Source organism: Cololabis saira, chromosome 7 (assembly GCF_033807715.1).
Source record: "Cololabis saira isolate AMF1-May2022 chromosome 7, fColSai1.1, whole genome shotgun sequence".
NCBI classification, from domain to species: domain Eukaryota; kingdom Metazoa; phylum Chordata; class Actinopteri; order Beloniformes; family Belonidae; genus Cololabis; species Cololabis saira.
The window spans coordinates 32,593,292-32,614,692 of NC_084593.1; the positions used below are offsets into that span (position 1 = coordinate 32,593,292).

Here is a 21,401-nt window from a genome sequence, read left to right on the forward strand (position 1 = left end):
AAATGAACTGTTTGTAAAACGACTGATTCTTTGAGACATTTCTTGAAAACATGGAACAAAAACGCATAATGATTTGATACCACTACTGTGAAAACCAAATGAAGCAAAAGGTACTTTTTTCCATTGTAAATGTAAACTAAATGTCTTTGTTGTCACTCACTGTGATGAAATAAAGGTCCATTCCGGAATACTGAGCTGATAAATAGCAGCACGTTCACAGTTCTGCCTTAATTTTAACAAGCTGATACGAACCATAAACATTTGACAAAGCTTCTCAGATTATCAAAATTTAAGATGAGTAAAGAAGAGAAACCTTCAAACAACTCTGTGTACAATGAGCTCCGTCTGACGGGGGAACATTGTGACGCCGTTATCAAGGTTGAGGATGTTGAATTTCAAGTCCATAAAGTCGTCCTGTGTAACTGTACCCCATATTTTCGGTGAGTTGATAATAAAATTATAGCTTTAATTTATTTAAAGATCTGAATCAAAGAATTAACTTCTCAGAAAGTAAAATTGAAAATACAAATTAAGATTTTTACTAAAGCAGGTATGTCAAATGTGATTTTGACAACCTTGCACATTAAGCAAGTTTTATATTTCAAAGACATGGCAGATGATTTAAAACCAACAAGGTCTGTTTTCTCTCACAGTTACATGTTCCAGACAGCAGCTTAGATAAAAAAAACATTTAACTGAACACTTTTCAAACAATTGTTCATATTTTCTTCCATGGTAATCATATAGAAATCAATTCTGCACCACATATTTCTGTCAGCGACACACCAAGTAGTTATTACAAGCACTGCTTCTGATGCAGTACACACTGGTCAGTCTCAATATCAAAACCTTCATAACCTAATTCTGTATACACCTCCATTGGGGTGAAAAAAAATCAGATTATGGACAAGTAAATTGTTAAAAAGTAAAAAATTTGTATATTTAGAAGCAAATGTAGTCCCAGTGGATACATTCTTATCAGATATCAGGATGAGTACTGTACTGTTAATGATTTTTTGCTTTGTAAATACATGCAGGGTGGCTTCTGAAAGAAAAACAGTTAGGAAACCATTGGAGTAGTTTATATTCTCATGATTACGATACATAGTTGAGATATGGCAACACATAGCTTCTATTTAACATTTTAACTTGGTGTCAAGAATTCAGCTGAAAAAATGTGACATTGATAGAGTGATTAAAGCATGATGTTGCATGATGACTGTTGCAGAAATACATGTCTCTACTGTGCTTTCATTTCAGAGCTCTCTTCTCTTCTCGCTGGTCTAACCGGGACAAGAAGATCTTTAACATTCCCAACGTGTCTCCTGACACAATGCAGCTCATCCTTGACCATGCTTACACCGGCTCCGTTTCTGTCACAGAGGACAACGTGCTGGACCTTCTGATTGCTGCCGATCAGTTCAACATAGACGATGTCATACGTATTTGCTACAGTTTCCTTGAGGAGCAAATGTGCCCTGAAAACTGTATTGGCATTTGGCAATTAACCAACACCTGCTTCTACCCCAAACTGCGCTTCAAGGCTTTTCACTACATCACTGAGCACTTTGAGGAGGTTGCAAGCTGTGAAGAGTTCCTGCAGATCCCCGTGGAGGAGCTCACTGATATCATTGAAAAAGACCAACTCAATGTAAAACAGGAGAGTACTGTGTTTGAGGCCATCATTAGGTGGATTAACCATTTACCCAATGAACGGGAGAAACACATTGTTGCTCTCTTACCGAAGGTAAGCTTGTATAAATATGTTTAGTTTAATTTTCATATTATCAGGATTCAATTGGTGTTGTGCTGACAGCTGTATAATTAACATTGCAAAGTCATGTTTATTGAACTGAACACAATCTAAGGTTTAATCCATCGAGTCTGATGAAGCTTCAATCTTCTCTAGTGTCACAACGACAGGCAGCTGGATCCTCGATCATAAATATTGAAAAACTGTTACAGAAACATAAAAGGGCGTCTTGGCTGGATTGTGAAATCTGAGTCTTTTTAGCTAGTCCATTGGCTATGACTAGTTGCCTTGTCTTTCATCAATCTTTTTTCCTTGAATCCTTTTAATCACTTACATATAACGTTATAAAGCAGTCACCTTAGGTCAAAAGCTCAACTTTACAAAAAAAAAAGACATAATAGCTACAATTAAGTGTCTTGTGAATCTGATTTCACATTACTGTAAAAATAAAAGCTAAGTTGGCCCTGCCCATATAAAAAAAAAAAGCTCTTTCTGGGAAGCTTCAAAAGCCCACAATGATTTTTTTTTAAATAATCACACATTCCAGGTTACATTTATTGTATTCACCAGATATGAACCATGGACAGGGCCAATGGTTGGGTCCATGAACACATTTATATACGTCTGAATTCGGTGACACTACTATGTAGCATAAATTTCAATATAATACAGACACAAAGGGTATTTGTGCTTTCAGGGGAATGATTGTGATCCTGTACACATAAATAGCATCCTTGAGTCTCTTCTGAATTAGAACTGTGCAATATACTTTATAGGGCAAGGACATATGGACCTGGAAGTATTTCGAAAATTGTGTTAAATCACCAGTTAAACTGGATATTATTTGACGTTAAATGCAACAGTCCATGCAGTTTTATATTAATGGATTCTATCTTTTCATGTCTGTTTAGGTCCGACTGGCTCTGTTGGATATGGAGTATTTTAAGATGAAAGTGATCACCAGTGAGGTGGTGAAGAGGAACCCTGAATGCTACTCCATGATCAGTGATGTTCCCAGAGCCATAGCTAATGTCATCAGATTTGGGCTGCCTTCACGTTGCTACGGCAACAGATTTACCCGGCCTCGCATGCCAAGGTCCATTTTGCTGGCCATGGGGGGATGGAGTGTTGGAGATCCAACCAACAGCATTGAGGCCTATGATATCCGGACTGACCGATGGACAAATGTGCCGAACGATGCTGGGCGTCCTCGTGCCTATCACGGCACTGCGTTCCTCAATGGGTACGTGTACTTTATTGGGGGTTTTGACGGACGGAGCTATTTCAACAGTGTGTGCAGGTGGGACCCAACAACACACACGTGGCAGGAAGTGTCACTGATGCACTATCGTCGCTGCTACCTAAGTGTGACTGTACTAAATGGGTGCATATATGCTATTGGAGGCTACGATGGACACACTCGACTCAGCACTGCAGAGTACTACGAACCCCAGACCAACCAGTGGACTTGTATTGCACCGATGCACGAGCAGAGGAGTGACGCCAGCTGCACAACATTACACAACAAGGTGGGTGAACTGACAGAGACACGAGGAGTCATTGGAGTAGAAGTGAATGGAATAGAGTCCCCAACCACTGAAAACACAAAACTCTAAAGAAATGCTAGATGTTGAGAAAATCAAGGGGTTAATAAAAAAAAATTGAATTACACAGTTCTTCATGTAAGGGTGCTTCAAAGACACATGCTGAATGTTAAACATCCTAAACTATTAATGTAATATTATGTCTTACAAAGTTAGTTATATCTGACCAATGCAAAAAAGATCATTTTATTAAGCCATGTAACATTAAAACAAAGATTACACAGGAATACAAAACTCATAAAGGGTAAAATCACTTAATACCTCTTATTTCGTCTTCAGATCTATATTTGTGGTGGATTCAATGGGCAAGAGCGCCTGGAAACAGCTGAATACTACGATCCACAGACTATGCAGTGGACATTGATCTCACCAATGACTTGTCGGCGCAGTGGAGTTGGGGTGGTTGCGTACGGAGATAAAGTCTATGCAGTAAGTTGAAAACCAGCAGACATTACCAAAAGAGTTTTTTTATCCATTGGTAATTAGTTTCTTATAAAAGATGCAGTTAGCCAGATTTTAACCATAATATTCCAATTTACTCCAACAGGTTGGAGGGTTTGATGGTGACAACCGTCTCTGCTCTGCTGAGTGCTACAACCCAGGAACCAACACATGGAACAACGTTGCATCCATGATAAATACTCGCAGCAACTTTGGCATCGAAGTCATGGAAGACCTGCTCTTTGTTGTTGGGGGTTTCAACGGCTTCACCACCACCCGTAGTGTGGAGAAGTACAACAGAGAAACAGATGAGTGGTGCGAGGTCTGCGATATGGATGTCTTCCGGAGCGCCCTGAGCTGCTGCGTTGTGTTTGGATTCCCCAATATGGCTGATTATGTTCCCCCTCGTGACCCCCGGAGTGACTCTGACTCCTCCTGAAACCAATGTGCCCAACTGTTACAGTTACCATCCCTTTGGGCAGCCTTTACCTGCCTCTGGGAATGTTATAACATCCGCCATCATCCAACAGACTTGGCTGTAACATAAATTCATGAAATAAATGTTGTCATCATTAACATGAATTCTGTCAATAACATTTTTCAACAATGCTTTTTTGTGGAGCCTTATGCATGAGCCTTATGCATGACCAATAAGTTTTTATAAGTTTTCATGATTTCTCTCTGTAGATTGTGTACATGCATTATGTACATTTCATTCAATTCAATTTTCTTTTTTTTAATATATTTTTATCCCGGTTTTTTCCCCATTTTATCACCCAGTGCTCCTACCTAACAGGCCTGTGAGGACCTGAGGAGTGAGCAGGCAACATCTTTTCACCAGACAGGGTGGGGTTTTTCCAGCCAGACGTAGCGCGTGGAAGGATCACGTTATTCCGGCCTGATCCTCCCCACCCCATCTGGCGCCCCGGTTGGCCAGAGGGGGCATGTATAGCCCAGGACTGTGTGCATGTTTTTGTGAGGGTAGCTCCCATTAGCTACCCAGGGGAACATGGGGAGAACATGCAAACTCCACACAGAAAGATCCTTTCGCCAACCCCACCCAGGGTGTGGGCACTGAAGTCATGGGGGAACTAACACGCACTTCAGCGCCCACAGTGTCCCCGGCGGGAATCGAACCCAGGACCTTCTTGCTGTGAGATGGCTGCACTACCTGCTTCGCCACCGTGCCCCAATTCAATTTTATTTATATAGCGTCTGTTGTGCCACAGCGGGTTAGCTTTAGCTGATCAGTTATCGAAGGTTATTAATAATTTTATTAATAATTATCAATAATTAATAAAGTCGACTATTTATCAAATTGAATGACCAAAATGATAAATAAAATCCTCAGGGCACCACCCTGTTCCTTAAGCAGGGAAATGATAACTTTTACAGCAGAATATCGGTCTCAGAAATTAAGGTTTATGCCTAGTATACAGTAATTGAAGGGTGAGATTCGAGCACTGAGCTCTGTCAGACAAATCAATTGTGACCAAACTTGTATGAAACAACACACAAACAACTCATTAAAAATCAATCAGAATTTATTTACATATAGGTGTCAAAAGATGGTAACGTAACACCCCAAATAAATCCTGATGGCACACTACGTAAACAGGGAAAGAAATTATACAATGCAAAAAGTTCCGGTCATCCGTGTGGGGTGTGACTAGTGTGTGTGCGTGTGCGTGTGCGTGTGCGTGTGTGTGTGTGTGTGCGTGTGCCTGTGTGTGTGTGTGTGTGTCGGATCTCAGAATGGCTTGGGAATTTATAACCGAGGGGAGCGTCTGGGTGTGTGTGTGTGTGTGTGTGCGTGTGGGGGGGGTTAGTACGAGAGGAAGAGAGAGAGATACAGACACAAATAATAGACACTCTTAAATAATTTCTCACTACCAGAAACCCAAGACCTTCTGATCTTTCCCACCCAGAAATGCCCCACGGTGAAACTAAACTTCACACGTGCGCTCTGGTCATTCAACCGGGAAATTTAGAAGGGCCTTGTTTTCGGTTGTCGAGAAGCATGTCATAACGATCCAGCAATGTGGATGCAGCAGTAGACAAATTAGAAGATAAACAAAAACACTTAAGTGAATAAACACAACTATGACGGGATCAGCAGTCCAGCTCACAGCGTAAACTAACTTTTAAAGTGTATTACTAAGTTTTCTCTGCTCAGACACCAAAAACAGCCTCTTACGTGAATCCTTGCAGTTGAAGGAAAAAAAGGGTGGTCGGTCAGCGTTCCTTGGGGAAGGCTGGGTGTTTACTCTCAGCAGGCGATCCTGATAAAATGGCTATCACTCCCTCCTGTTGTCCAGCTGGATGAGGGGATAGCAGCTGTGCACAGCACTTGGCTTCCTTCAACTTCGGATCGGCGTCGCGTTCACGTCGAGGCAATGCAGGGTCCCTAGTTCGGCTTTCTGGGCTCGGAACTGCGTGGGTCGCTCGTGCAGCGCTGCAAAACGGACGCTCCTTCGTTCACGAAGGAGAAAGCCGGCCCTTGGCTGGCTCCCTGGTGCTACAGCAGAGACCTGTGGGTGAGAAGGAAGAAGCAGAAAAAGAGAGAAGAGCGCGGAGAGAGGAGGGCCTTCTCTTTTATAGCTGCACACAGGAAGTTGATTCCCCTTCCTGCAGCTTGGGGTCCTTGTCCAATCAGGGGGGGGGGTTCCTTATCACAAAGGGGGCCACATAGGCAAATCCGGGTGTCCATGGGGCCCTCCGTTGTTCCAAGCTGTGTGGCCACGGTGTCGTAAACTTTAGTCCTGGCTTCGGACTGCGGAAATTTCCATCCCCCCCTTTGTTCTCCACACCAAGCTGGAGGTGTCATGAGCTAACCATGAGGCAGAGATCATGAAACTCTAGCCCGGCTTCGGCCCCCTACCGGTCCAAGAGCCAGAAATGTTCACCCAACCACACATGTCATGAATTCATAATCACATGGACGGTGGTCCAACACGTCTAATACAACAAAAGTTTTCTCCAGACGCTTTCCAGAGACCCAGAACATGACCCCCGAGCAATTATTACATAAACAATGGCAGGTAAAAACTCCCATAGTGGGAGAAAAACCTTAAGCCAAACAGTGGCAAGGAAAAACTCCCCTTTAGGAGGGAAGAAACCTTGAGCAGGACCAGGCTCATAAGGGGGGACCCTCCTGCCGAGGGCCAGACTGTGGGGTCGGGGACATCAGCAGCACACAGCAGGCAGGTGGAAGCAGCAATGGGATGAACGGGGGTGGGGACCGCAGGCCAGCACGCAGCTCCCGAAGCTCCGGCCCAATCAGCAAGCCCCAGGTTAGGTTCAGGGTCAGGGAAAGGTTGACAAGGGACAGGGCCAGGGAAAGGTGTCTTGACGGACAAATCTCTCCCCCGCCTGACCGGGCCGTTACCCTGCCCCTCTCACTCCCACGCTGCAGGTTCCGGTGTTGTGCATTCAGAGATGCTCTTCGCCACCAGCAGAGGATGCTGCACCATGTACAAAAGAGAAAAAAAAGAACAGGGGCGCTAGCACAAGAAACTACAGGGGCGATGGACAAAAATGATAGCTATGAGATACTTATAATAAATAGAAATGGAAATGGAGAAGAGAGGAAGGGAAGAGGAGAGGAGAAGAAAGGTGAGAGGCACCGCCCAGTGGATCATGCCGGTGCCCCCCTGCAGCATAGGCCTATAGCAGCATATCTACCGCGAAGCTATATTAGAGTAGAGTTCTATAGCTGCAACTATGACTACTGACTCTAACACACTAGAGTTTACACTACCTAGAGATTTACCAACACCAGCTAGAGGTTTACTAAACACTAACTATAGGCTTTACTAAACAGAAAGGTTTTAAGTTTAGTTTTAAAGGTGGAGGTGGTGTCAGCCTCCTTCACCCAGGTTGGAAGTTGGTTCCATAGTAGTGGTGCCTGATAGCAGATCGCCCGCCCTCCAAATCTATATTTGGATACTCTAGGAACTACGAGTAAACCTGCACTCCGAGAACGGAGAGCTCTGCCAGGAACATAGGGCACTATCAGGTCTTGCAAATAATGCAGAGCTAAGCCATTTTGGGCTTTATACGCAAGTAATAAAATTTTAAATTGGATTCTGAATTTTACGGGTAGCCAATGGAGCGACGCTAACACTGGAGAGACGTGTGCTGAATCCCAATCTCCACCCTAAACTCTCCAGCCCTGAACCCTCACATACTTTCAGTGATGTCAGCAGCACGTGATCAAGTGTGAGAGGGTGTGAGGGCTCCAAATGGTAGAAATAGGAATGGGACAGCACTTAGCAGAAACCGGAAACACGTCAGATAAAAACGTTTGTTTTTTTTGGGGTTTTTTTAAATAAACTTTATTTAAAATTTCAATTTACAAAATTCCTAGTCAGATCAAAATGTTACGTACCGGTATTATACGTTTGGGAATGATCATCCTAAGGATGTTTGAAAACAAAGTGGTAGCCTATATAAAGGAGCATAAAGTTCAACAAAGAACACAATTTAAACATGTACAATATGTATTTCCTTGTTAATGTAGTGTATTTCTTTCAATCTACCCATACCAGCGCATCCAGTATGCCAGGCTCAATCGCCGAGTAATTTCATTTTTGTAAGAGCGTATAAATTGATGGTAACCTGAGCTAAATATTTCGGTTATATTATCACTATTTACTGCAACGTTTTTGTTCAACTTGCTGAAATTGTTTAAATTTTGTGGTCATAAATAAATGAATAACCAAATTACTGCCTGACTTGTTTGTGTTGGATCTAAAACTATCTTGCTAGTATTTACATGCATGTATGCATTTCTGTTAACATAGGGAATCTTAATTCAAACACTGTACTCAGATTAAAGAAAAGCAAGTCTTGTTTATTCAACACCAGGTCAACTGAGGATTTGTCTAATATAAAATGAAAACAAAAGAAATTGAACCTCAAATTATGAATAAAATTTAAAAAAAATAATGTTTGTAAAGGAAATAATAGGGCCGTTGAATAATCCTCACGGGACAACAGTTTCTGGATTTAAATCACCAGTGGGCTATGTATTTATACAGGTGAACTTCTTTCGTCTCGCAGTCGCACATGGTTCCTTTTCCTCCGCCCCTTGTTTTGTTTACAATCTCCCTGGTAACCTCCTTTTATGTCACAACGCAATGAACTGTGGGTAATTCCCTTTCCAAAAGTCTGCAGAGATGCGGACTTACGGGAAGTGAGCAGTAAGACATGCCTGAAGTGTAACTAACAGTTCTGTTTCATCCGGCTTCATAGACAAATAGAGCTGCGTATCATCAGCATAACAATGAAAGTGTATGCCGTGATTCTGGATTATACTTCCCAATGGCTGCATGTATAAACTGAACAAGATTGGCTTTAGCACTGAACCCTGCAGAACACCATAACAGACCCTTGACTGTTCTGAAGAAACTTCATGTACATGAACAAACTGGAACCTGTCAGATAGATATGATTTAAACCAACGTAGAGCTGTCCCTACAACATGCTCTAACCTGTGCAGTAAAATGCCATGATCTACAGTGTCAAAAGCAGCACTGAGGTCCAGTAGAACCAGTATGGACACTAATCCCTTGTCTGAGGCCATAAGAAGGTAATTCGTGACTCGAACCAGTGCTGTCTCTGTGCTATGATGCATTCTGAACCCTGACTGAAAGACTTCAAACAGATAATTTCTATACAAATAGTCACATAACTGGCTTGAAACTGCCTTTTCCAGAATTTTAGATACAAATGGAAGGTTGGAAATTGGCCTATAATTAGCTAAGGTGTCTGGGTCAAGAGAAGGTTTTTTAAGTAAAGGTTTAATTACTGCTACTTTGAAAACCTGTGGTACATACATATTTGGTCCGGTATTGTCGCACCAATAAGAGAAAAAACCTTTTTGAATAGTCGAGTCGGGATGGGGTCTAACATACATGTGGTTGAGTTAGCTCTATTGACGAGTGAGGTCAGCTCAGCGAGGTCTATAGGATCAAAACAGTCTAGAGTCAAGTCAGAGCCTAGGGAAGTCGCTAAAGCTGATTTTACTGTTAAAGAAGCTCATAAAGTCTTCACTACTGAGAGCTGCAGGCATGCACGGCTCCACAGAGTTGTGACTCTTTGTCAGCCTGGCTACAGTGCTGAACAGAAAACGTGGGTTACTTTTGTTATCCTCCATCAACGTTGAATAATAAGCTGTTCTGGCTTTGCAAATGGCTTTTTTATATACTATTAGAATATCTTTCCATTCACGATAAGAGTCTACAGACTTACAAGACTACCACTTCCTTTCCATTGTACGCATGCGGATGTGGTTGTTTCAGCATGCGGATATCTGAATTATACCAGGGAGTTAAGCTCCTATGGTTGGAAACCCTCCTTTTCAAAGGAGCAACTTCATCTAAAGCTGAATGCAACAAATCAGCAGTGTTACTAACAAGGAAATCAACATCTGCAGAGGTAGAACCCAGGTCACTGGCATCGACTACATCACTATTTCCCACTGTCGTAAGATGAGCAATGGCCTCCCTAAATTTAGCAATAGCTTCATCAGACAAACATCTGCTAAAGTAATACCTCCTTTGCACTTCAACATCGACAATATTAAATTCAAACGTTATTAAATAATGGTTGGATAAAAGGGAGTTTACAGGTGACATCAACAGATCATCAGTTTCAACACCGTAGGTGAGAACGAGATCCAGAGTATGATTAAAACAGTGTGTCGGTTTGTCCACTTCATTTCATGACAACTGCAGGAGGGGCCAGTTCACTGCACAACCTGCAGTCTGATGGAAAGTGGTTATCATGAAGAGGCATAAAAAAACGGTCTATAAACACACATAACTAAATTTTTTTTAAAATGATGTTTTCACATGTACATTCACCATTGACATGCAGATTAATACTAATGGTTACTTCCAAAGAAAGAAAGACATTTACGTGTGGATTTAGTTCAGATTAAACTGTCAAAATAATTCCCAGCAGGACGACAATAGCAGACGAGCAGTAAACGTAAAGCCTGTGTTGAAAACAAACATCAATGGAGGATTTAAATCACCACTAAACATACAGTAATTGTTCTTTTCACAAGACGTAGTGTCACAAGGTCAACAAATGATGTACGAAGCAATATTTCAAAATAGTGAGACAAGCCAGAGATTTTATTCTTTATTTAAATGCATTAAAATTTAAATTAGGCATATGAATTTGTATTACAGTTCTATTTTGTAAGCATTTTTGAAGTTATGTTCCTGTAAATTTCTAAAGGAGTTTAGCGCATTTAAGTTACTGCAAGCCATAAGGAGCCACCATTGACATAGTTATCTACTTAGTAACTGATGTCCTCTATCATTAATTAAAAAAATGTCAAAGTTTTTTTTTTTTTTCAAACTTCTGGTCTGTACTGTATTTCTGGTTTTATTTTTAATTATGTCAGTTTTGGCCCTGCAGTGGTTCTCAAATGGGGATACGCGTACCCCTGGGGGTACGTGAAGACACTCCAGGGGGTACGTGAGATTTTAAAATATAACTATATTTAAAAAGTAGCATCCATGCAAAAATCCTTTAAAAATAAATATTTCATAAATAATTGAGTAAAATATAAGTCCAAATTCATAAAATGAAATTTATCTTCAGGAGTAGGCTATTCAACTTATTATGCTAAAACCGCAGAGTCGCCCCCACACCAGGATGGTTCCACCTAACCTGTCAAATGTCACCTGGCTTCACCTGTCAATCACTTGGACCAACGATGGAGTCGTGGTTGAAGCATAGCAGCAATATTTTTATGTTTATTTTATAAATTAGTTACTGATGGCATATTGCTCTGTTTTAGGTCTTTTTTTTACAACCAAAAGTGATTTGGGCTGGTTAGGGAGTACTTGGCTGAAAAAATATTTCACAGGGGGTACATCACTGAAAAAAGGTTGAGGACCACTCTGCTCTACTGCATAGGTCAAACTACATGAAAAATGACTGCTATGACTCATTCAGCCTGAGGGGGGCAGCATACGTCCAACCTGTCTGCTTTGCACAGACGAAGAAGACGAGCTGCTCAGCTCCTGCTGGCTGGTGATTAGCTGACAGCTCCTGCTTGACAGAGGAAACAAGCAGGAACAGTGGAGCCAAGCAGCAGCTGACACGTAAACATCTCCCAACTCTGCCAGGTACAGTCACTGTCCTTTTATTAATTGTATTTATCACGTTGAGAAGATCCACAGTTTGGCCACGCTTTGTAGATAAGAGGCTAACAGTTTGCAAGCCATTCTTAAAATGACTTTAGCTCTCCAGTTTGGTGTTTTAAAGTAACCTGTTAGCAGATTTACCTGGCTCACTTAGAGGTCAACGTGAAATACGAGTTCATGGAAGTCGTATTTGATGTAATGATGTTTCATGGACATTTCAACAGCTGATAATGGGTTTAAATGTATACACTTCTGGGTGGAAATGAAAAGCCCCACGATGGTGGCGTGAGAGTAAACATTGCTTCTGAAATGTCGACCTATTAACATTAACAAATAATCCAAAGGTAGTATCTCAGTATTTTAATCAAGGATTACATTTTAAACGTCAACACATTTGGTGGCCTGCTCATTATAACAATAACAACAACCCTCGATGGACAGTGTTTAGTTCCTGTTTGCATGAATGTAAACGTAAACCTTTTGGTCTGGATCTGGGGCCTGTACTACGAAGCGGGATTTGGGGTTAGCGAGGTAACTTCAGGTTTAACCCTGGGTTTTCAGGACTACGACGGTGGTTCACTTCTTAGCGGGGCACATCGCCATGGTAACTTATGCTGAACCGCTAACCTGCTCCGGAGCAGGTTATGTTCGAGATACAGATCGCCGGGTGTAAAAGCACCGCCCACTGACCAATCAGCTCTCTTGGAAAATGACATGCCCTTTCGAAGAGAAGCTTGGTGAAGTGGAGCTTGGTGCGCGGATCGTGAGAGGATCCCTCCGAAGAGAACGCGTATTCAGGGACCACCAAAACCCCTTTGCTTTCCCTGATGAGTACCTGTATGAACGATCCAAAAAAAGAAAAGAAAAAAGAGGTGGAGGAGAAAATAAAAAATAAATCAATCAATGAATAAATAAAACAAATCATCACCCAAAATCCGATGTACAGTCAATCCAAAACTAATACCAATTAAATACATAAATCAAGAAGAAATGAAAAAGAAGATGCATTTGTAAGGGGATAGCAAAAAAGGGATTTTCAATTTCGTCCCTCGAACATTCTGAGAAGTCACTTTAAAATACTAAATACCCCCCTCCTGAAAAAATAAAACATTAAATAAAATAAATAAAAAAACCCAATTCTTTGGTACAGCATCAGCACAAGTTATCGGTCAACAACAATAGTTATAGAACCAATATATACAGACTGTCTCAGAAAATTAGAATATTGTGATTTTCTGTAATGCAAACACAAAAACAAAAAAAATGTCATACATTCTGGATTCATTACAAATCAACTGAAATATTGCAAGCCTTTTATTATTTTAATATTGCTGATCATGGTTTACAGTTTAAGATTAAGATTCCCAGAATATTCAAATATATGTTTATATCCCTATGAATTTACGCATTTATACAGTCAGCGATCTTTTGCCAGCTGTCTTTCCTGCATTTTGCAGCTGCAACTGTGTTGCTTTTTGCCTGTATTATATGCCTATACTCATCATATTTCCGTAAAATTATTGTTTGCTCTTCACTACTGAAATAAGCGGCTCTGACAGCGGACTTCTCCATGCTTGCGATTGGTCATGCGCTGAAAACACCGCCCCTTTTATGTGCACGCGCTCATATCCAGATTGGAGAAACCTGGGTTGATATACCGAGTTGATAACCACCGTCGTGTGACCGCTTAGCGTGATTGCAATTGTCCCGCTTAGTGAATCTGGATAAGGAAAAGATATCCTGGATATGTTGAACTTGCTTCGTAGTACAGGCCCCTGATGTCATTGTATTTTTAATTGCATTTTACTTTCAAGCTTTATCGTGTGTTCTTATGTTGTCCAAGAAACTAATTAACTATTCAGTGTGCGTGAAATCGTGGAGGATTACGAGTCTACATTATGCAGCCATGCCATGAGGGAAACCAGCTTCATTGTGATGCCTGGCTAGGCTGTTCGATTTTGCCCAAAAATAAAATCTCGATTTTTTTCTCTCAAAATCTGATTTTCGATTACGATTACGATTATTTTGTGAATTGACAAAAGGCAAAGAAATTATTTCAAATATGCTGTTTTTTTATTGAACATTTGCCCCATTAAGGGCTTTAAGTGCAAAATTTGCTCTTATTAAACCAAAAATGAATGAATAAAGTGCAAAACTCTGTAAAATAAGTTGAAAAAAAGTTTAAAAAAATATAATAAAATATAAAGTTTTATCTCTGAAAAAAAAATCAGCAAATCAGCACTTGCAAACATACAGTAAGTTATATTTCCAATTAAATAAAACAAGACATTTTCTAATTAAACTAAACTGGGTCTTTGCATGCTAAATAATAATGCAACCCATGAAGGGGGTAGAGGTGTGTAGTGTCAGTCATTACATTTGCTATTCACATTTGCAAGTTATTTGCAAGGAACACGAGCCGGTCTACCGCATCTGGCTTGAGGGATGCCCGGTGGCATGTTACAACGCCCCCTCCTACACTAAAGAGCCTCTCTGATGGGGCACTTGTCGCAGGTATTGAGAGGTATTTCCATCAATCATTAATATGGTATCAATCATTTAATATGTGTGCAGACAAGGTAAAAAAAAAAAATAAAATAAAAAAAAAGTGAAAAATCGATTTTACGAGTTTCACGTTTTAACATCGTTCTAATTACATAATCGCGATTACGATTTAAAATCGATTAATCGAACAGCCCTAATATCCTATATGTTTGGATTTGAATGCTGACTCAGAATATTCCTGTAATCTTACCCCCCCCCCCAAAAAAAAATAAGACAGCACCATCTTCAACAAGCATATGTTGGCTGACCAACAGTACATAACTAACACATTTTCACACTTGATAGGATGAATAACCTTTTTTTTAATTGGGGTAAAGTGTTAAACAATGATTATCAAAATGGCTTTGGATGGTTACAAGTAATGTTTGCAGCACAAAATTGAATTACACTGAGTTGCATTACTTATAATGATGCTTTTTCTTTTTTTTCCAGTGTCTGTTGCCAACATGTTATCTGAGGGGAGCTCGTTCATGAAGGGGATGATTATGGGAGGTCTTTTCTGCTTGGTGCTGTCGCTCATGACCAGTTTTACTCCCAAAAGTGAGTCCACAGCAGATGAGCACCATCATCACCACGTCAAGGCAGCAAGTAAAGAGGAGCTCAAACACTTCTCTGACAGTCAAGTGGAGGAGCTGCACAATCAAGTCCGGGTCTTTTGCGCCATCATGGTCCAGCCAAAGACCCTTGTTTATTGGGCGACTACTATGGACACTTGGAGCAAACATTGTGACAAGGCTGTGTTTTACACCTCAGAGTCCTCTAAGGCCCTCGACGCAATAGACCTTAAAGAAAAGGATGACTGGGCCAGGTTGCGTAAAGCTCTGAAGCATGCTTATGAGAATGCCGGGGACCTGCGCTGGTTCTTTGTGGCACAGCCAACTACATTTGCCATCATTGAAAATCTCAAGTACCTTGTACTCACAAAGGATCCAGATGAACCGTTCTACTTGGGAAAAGCCGTGAAGTCTGGAGAGCTTGAGTATGTGGCATTTGATAGTGGCATTGTTTTAAGCTACGAAGCTCTGAAAAGACTGGTACATGTGTTCCAGGATGAGGAAAAATGTCCAGAAAGAGGACGTGCCTTATGGAAGCTGAGTGAAGACAAGCAGCTGGCCGTGTGTCTCAAATATACAGGTGTGTTTGCAGAGAATGGAGAGGACGCACACGGAAAGGGTCTGTTCAACAGCCAGAGTGCCGACAGCTTGATCGCTGACAGCCTGAAGGATCACCCAACTGATGTGGTGGGGTCCTGTTGTTCCGACATGGCAGTCACGTTCGGAGGGATGTCCCCAAATCAGATGCAAGTTCTGATGTTTGGAGTTTATAGACTTCGTCCATACGGGCACGATTTCCATGACTCGTTAGCATTTTACCCACCAGAAGGTTCAGACAATGACTAGTATCATTGCTTTAAGATAGACATGTCACTTTAAAATGTTTTGGGTTGTTTTTCTTTTGCTTCTATGATGGCAAACCTACTTTTGGGATAATGTTTTTCTTAAATTTGTAAAAGGGGGATTCTGGGTGGGAACAATACTTTTATGTATATTTGTATTTTTTTGTACTTGACATAATCAGCACCCTATTTTATTGTGGTGTGGAATAGTTGGTGGATGTACTATCTTCTAAATACAGACAGAGCTGGGACATATGTCAAAAATTGTGACATGAAGTTGCATTATCTGGATTATCATCTAGTTTTGGTAATTGAAGTACTGGTATATAGTTAAATATTAAGTTTAAATATATTTTTGTGGCTGTAAAGCTACATTAGTAATTGATATTCTAAATGTGCCCTATTTGACCTCATTGAACTTGAATCTTTTCAAAGGATACCTCACCCCTCTGATATAAAAACTATAATTAAGCTTCTTTAATTATTGAGCCAAATATGTAATTACACTTTCCAGCACCAAATGAGCTTTTTTTTCTCCATACATGAAGAGTTGGTCTTCACAATGAAGTAGACAAAATATGCCTTGCTGTAACAGGCAATGTAGATATCTAAACAAAACATGTTTTCAGTGAAATTGTCATTTTTCCTCCTGTTTTGTAAATAAATGGTGATCTAAGGGATCAAATTGATTTTTTTCATAATAGTAATATCTGTTAGTCAATGAATAAACTTCTTATGGTTTTTAATGTTAACTTGCTGATCAAACATTGACGAGTTGCTTTTGAATAGTGAAGACTTTTTATTCTCTGGTTTTCTCCCACACTCCAAAGACATGCATGTCAGGTTTACTGGTTATTCTACACTGATCGTAGGAGTGTGAGCACGCACGGTTATTTGGCTCATCTCTGTGGAGCCCTGCAACGGTTTGAAGGACTGAAAACCTGTCCATGATGCACCCTGCCTCTTGCCCGTTAGCAGGTCCAGCCGCTCGTGATGCTTGAACAGGTTGAAGCAAGTATAGAAATTTTTTTTAAATGGGTAAATGGAATGCCTGTACTCTACTTTTATGTCGAACAGTGATTTTTTTTTATTTTATTTTTTTTAAATCCTGCCTTAATGGTTGAAACAATTATGGCTGTCAAGATTGTAAATATTTTACCTTTCCCATATCATTCCGGTCGTGACCACTGTTCTATTCTTTAATTTTCTATTAAAATGAGTATTGAAGTTTTTACTGATCAATATTTAACACTGAAAGTACATGAAGATCCTACATTTAAATGGGCCTGACAAAAATGTGCTACATAAAGATATTAACAAGTGTACCTCGTAAAAAAGCTTCTAAAAGTCTGAAGTTTAACTCTTTACCTGAGGAGGAGCAAGGTAAGATATACAGTATCCTTTTTGTTAGGCCCTCCTTCAACCATGGTGCAAATATGTACACATCCCGCACTGAAAAGTCAACTTAAGGTCACATCCTTAATCCAACTACATGATGATAAATGCCTGAAAGTCTAGTCCTCTGGAGAGCGTAGTCTTTGAAATGATCATACAGTTGTTACATCTGCCACTTCCATCTCTAAAATTATAAAATCAGACACCACTAAAACAGGCCTCTTCAGTTATATTCAGTAGGAAAAAAAAAAATACATTCTGGTTTAAAACAAGAACTTTCATTTATTTGTGCATCATGACGGTTGATTTAAAGCCTCCAGGACATTACATACAGTAGCTAAGTCTGTAGGTGTAAACAGCTGACTTGCAGCTCATGCCTTGTTGTCCAAAGCTCCACACATTTTCTTGCATGAGTTTGGCTTTGGTGTTGCAGTTGCCAACGTCATTTGTAAGTCTTCATGTGCCACAATCCATCATTCAGATAATGGACATTCTCAATTCCAATTCCCTTGTTGACTTTTTCTCTGTTTGAAAAACAAAAATTAGGATATTTAAAAAAAAAAACATGCCACCATGATCTCTCAGGTACAGTAAAGTATATTGAGAAAAATATCCATCTTACATGCTTTCTGCAGACATTTTCATTACACCCACACAAAGTGCGTGCTGTTTTCCCTCTGCCATAATGGCCTGCATACACTTGTTAAAGGCAAACATGGTAGGAATTTCGAGTACAGAAGAAAGGTGAATCACAATTTTTTTTAAAGTACAAATCTATTGAACAACAACATTTTACTCATTTGATAATATAAGAATTTTCAAGAGGCAGCAGTCTCCACAAAAGGATACAACTACAGTGTCAGCTCCAGCAGGGTAGAGTTTAGCACCTGGTGACGTCAGCCCAGGACACATGATGTTTGCACCACTTAAGACAAATTTAATGGCACCTTTGTCTACTTGCTGATGTGGTAGAATGAAAGGATCTAAAACAGAAAAATGGATTTACTTAAAAATAAGAAAATGTAGCTATACCCATCAAACAGCCGGCATTAGGAGATCTCACATTTATGCAACAATCTTAGGGTTGGGTAGAATGATCCTTCTCTCTGTCTGAAGAAAAGCAGCTCTCCATTCACTGTCAGGATTTCAATGTGTTCATGGCTGTAATGAATAGATAACAACTGTAAGAGAGACTCCCTTTCATAAAATACATATGAGACACTAATGAGAAATACTAAGTGATCATACCATCTCACGATTTTGACAGGGTCCTTTTTTGGCATTATTTGATTGAGCCATGGCTCAATGTCGGGAAACTGTTCCAACAGCTGATTTTTGATGCCTTTGATCACTGAGGTTTTCAGCTGGATGCAGTTGGACACATTTTCCTTCTCATCAAATCTGAAACAAAAGAAAAATAATATTGTGGCGCTGTGGAAAAAGCTAAAGACCAGACATTATTCCAAAAATGTTTACTTAACTACTATTCCCAGTGGTTGCACACACAGCAGGAGAAATATTTTGGTACTTTTAAACAATTTCTTTAGAAACAACAAGAAATATTTGCAGCCCCTTAGTAAGCATTTTTTAAGTTTAAATTATGGTGTAAATCTCATATTTTAATATCGACTTGTCTGGATTATGTGACAATTTTTTTCTGTCTATGCGATTATTTTTTAGTGTCACACCCAAGTTGTTCAGACCATGATTATTATGTTAAAAATATCAGACTAATATTAACACTTTCAATTAGGTATTTTACTTAGATTTATTTAAATAAATGCATTCATCTCTTTAAAAGTGTGAGCTTTTCTTTAATTTTTCTTTGTGAAATAAATGCAGTTTATTTTAGTTTTTAATTTTAAACAATAATCGATGAAGCAATACAAATTACTTGGTTACAAGTGCATCCCAATCTTTACTTTGGTATACAAGTATAAAAAGCTATATACAGGACTGTCTCAGAAAATTAGAATATTGTGATAAAGTTCTTTATTTTCTGTAATGCAATTTAAAAAAAAAGAAATTTCATACATTCTGGATTTATTACAAATCAACTGAAATATTGCAAGCCTTTTATTATTTTAATATAGCTGATTATGGCTTACAGTTTAAGATTAAGATTCCCAGAATATTCAAATTTTTTGAGATAGGATATTTGAGTTTTCTTAAGCTGTAAGCCATGATCAGCAATAATAAAATAATAAAAGGCTTGCAATATTTCAGTTGATTTGTAATGAATCCAGAATGGATGACATTTTTGTTTTTGTAATTGCATTACAGAAAATCACAATATTCAATTTTTCTGAGACAGTCCTGTACACTAGGATGATGACACTTTGACACCTAAATGGGCTCTGTCAGCATTTTTATTTTTTTCTGAAATGTTATATTAACTACTGATTCATCAACAGCCACTAATGTTATAATATTGAGTAGAACACAAAATAAAGCTAGAACCCTTTCTTCTATTATTATATCGTCCATCATCTTCATAAACTAAATGCATTGTCGTTTTTTTAATCTAATTTATTATATAATTGTAATAAATCAATCTTCTATAATGCAATTCATGCTATCAAACAAACATAGTTGAGTGAAACTAAACAATTTAGCATTGATACATATGAAAGCGTAAAGCAGAAAAATTAAGATTTTAGAAAAATTACAAGCATCTCACAAGTATATCCAAGTACAGACGTTCATTCATTGAGTTACCTTACACCTCTGTTTTGCGTTGTAATGTTTGTAAACACGGACAGTTTAACAGTTTACATTTTTGATAATGTCTCTCAGAAGGACATAAATTGCAAAAGCCGTATAATTATACCAAGGTCTGGCTAAACCTGGTACGATCAAGCATTTACCAGACCTTAAGGTGGTGTCTTCTTGTCTCAGCTACTAAACACAGATTTCCCAGACTAGTAACAGAACGCTGCACCGCGGTACGTAGCCGTAGCCCAGGAACTAGCTTACGTCCAACACAGAAATAATAATAAACCTACTTTTTAAACATTGTCGCTGGTTGCCGATGTTGTTTTTATGGAGTGTGCCAACGCTTTTCCGAGCTCACTTCTCCAAGTTATCTGTGGTGATGAAGAAAGTCATAAAATTCAAATCATCTATCAAGTGAGTAGCAATCCCACGCTTGTTTAGCAGCTGTGGGAACGCGGAATGAGTGTCACGTCATTTTACGACAGTAAAACGACATGCTGCTCCTTCTTGTTGCCAAGGTAACGCATGTTAGTGAGTTGCATTTACAGTCTAGTTTTACTTTGGAAATTTGGGTTGTGGTTTTAGCTGAGTGAAATGAGGCGAAAGATCAAATTTAATTCATTATTTTTTTGTATCAATTTATGTTAATGTCTAATTCATGATTAAAGCTAATCCAGTTGTCTAAAACGCTCATCAAAAAATCCAATAAACGGTCACGAGTTTATTATACTGAACAATGGGATAAAGGAAACATTGAAGTTTTTTCCGTTTATTTTAAACATTATACAAAATGATTAAATATAAGTTATCTAACATGAAATCATATATATATATATATATATATATATATATACATGCATACATACGTACATATGTATAAATGTCTGTATATAAATTATTTATGTATATATAATTATTTTATTATATAAATATATTTTATAATTATATATATATATATATATATATATATATATATATATATATATACATATGTATAAATGTCTGTATATAAATGATTTATGTATATATAATTATATATATATGAAATATTATCTGAAATAATATATAAACATTGTATATACATATGTGTATATATATATATATATATATATATATATATATATATATATATATACACACACACACATATGTATACACATACATATGTATAAATGTCTGTATATAAATGATTTAGGTATATATAATTATTTTTATTATATAATTTATATATATATATATATATATATATATATATATATATATATATATATATATATATATATATATATATATATATATATATATATATATATATATATATATATATATATATATATACATATCCTAGCCGCATTCTCTTAAGC

General features: G+C 38.7%; 3 protein-coding genes across 3 annotated transcripts; 2 read left to right on the forward strand and 1 right to left on the reverse strand.

Moving 5' to 3' along the window:
• The first annotated feature begins 294 nt into the window (after positions 1-294).
• LOC133447383 (kelch-like protein 10) lies at positions 295-4,237 on the forward strand. The gene is made up of 5 exons (XM_061726056.1): positions 295-440; positions 1,261-1,747; positions 2,665-3,282; positions 3,637-3,786; positions 3,905-4,237. Exons 1-5 carry the CDS (start codon positions 295-297, stop codon positions 4,235-4,237), a joined length of 1,734 nt encoding a protein of 577 aa, XP_061582040.1.
• Positions 4,238-11,817: 7,580 nt separating this feature from the next.
• On the forward strand, positions 11,818-17,157 carry c1galt1c1 (C1GALT1-specific chaperone 1). Its single transcript, XM_061725670.1, has 2 exons — positions 11,818-11,948; positions 14,964-17,157. Exon 2 carries the CDS (start codon positions 14,978-14,980, stop codon positions 15,929-15,931), a length of 954 nt encoding a protein of 317 aa, XP_061581654.1. The 5' UTR covers positions 11,818-11,948; positions 14,964-14,977; the 3' UTR covers positions 15,932-17,157.
• Positions 17,158-17,578: 421 nt separating this feature from the next.
• On the reverse strand, positions 17,579-20,509 carry mcts1 (MCTS1 re-initiation and release factor). Its single transcript, XM_061726354.1, has 6 exons — positions 20,328-20,509; positions 18,571-18,723; positions 18,386-18,483; positions 18,172-18,305; positions 17,945-18,012; positions 17,579-17,846 (listed from the first exon to the last, which is right to left on the reverse strand). The coding sequence occupies exons 1-6, from the start codon at positions 20,336-20,338 to the stop codon at positions 17,765-17,767; spliced, it is 546 nt and encodes a 181-aa protein (XP_061582338.1). The 5' UTR covers positions 20,339-20,509; the 3' UTR covers positions 17,579-17,764.
• Positions 20,510-21,401: the final 892 nt, after the last annotated feature.

Excerpts from the sequence above, each read along its gene's own strand:
- mcts1 (XM_061726354.1), bottom strand. Across the intron at positions 18,306-18,385 it reads CCTAAGATTGTTGCATAAAT|ATCCTTTCATTCTACCACAT; the intron begins GTGAGATCTCCT and ends TTTCTGTTTTAG. Across the intron at positions 18,013-18,171 it reads CTGGAGCTGACACTGTAGTT|GCCATTATGGCAGAGGGAAA; the intron begins GTATCCTTTTGT and ends AAGTGTATGCAG.
- LOC133447383 (XM_061726056.1), top strand. The coding sequence starts at position 295 with ATGAGTAAAGAAGAGAAACCTTCAAACAACTCTGTGTACAATGAGCTC. Across the intron at positions 1,748-2,664 it reads TTGTTGCTCTCTTACCGAAG|GTCCGACTGGCTCTGTTGGA; the intron begins GTAAGCTTGTAT and ends ATGTCTGTTTAG. Across the intron at positions 3,283-3,636 it reads GCACAACATTACACAACAAG|ATCTATATTTGTGGTGGATT; the intron begins GTGGGTGAACTG and ends TTTCGTCTTCAG.
- c1galt1c1 (XM_061725670.1), top strand. The coding sequence starts at position 14,978 with ATGTTATCTGAGGGGAGCTCGTTCATGAAGGGGATGATTATGGGAGGT.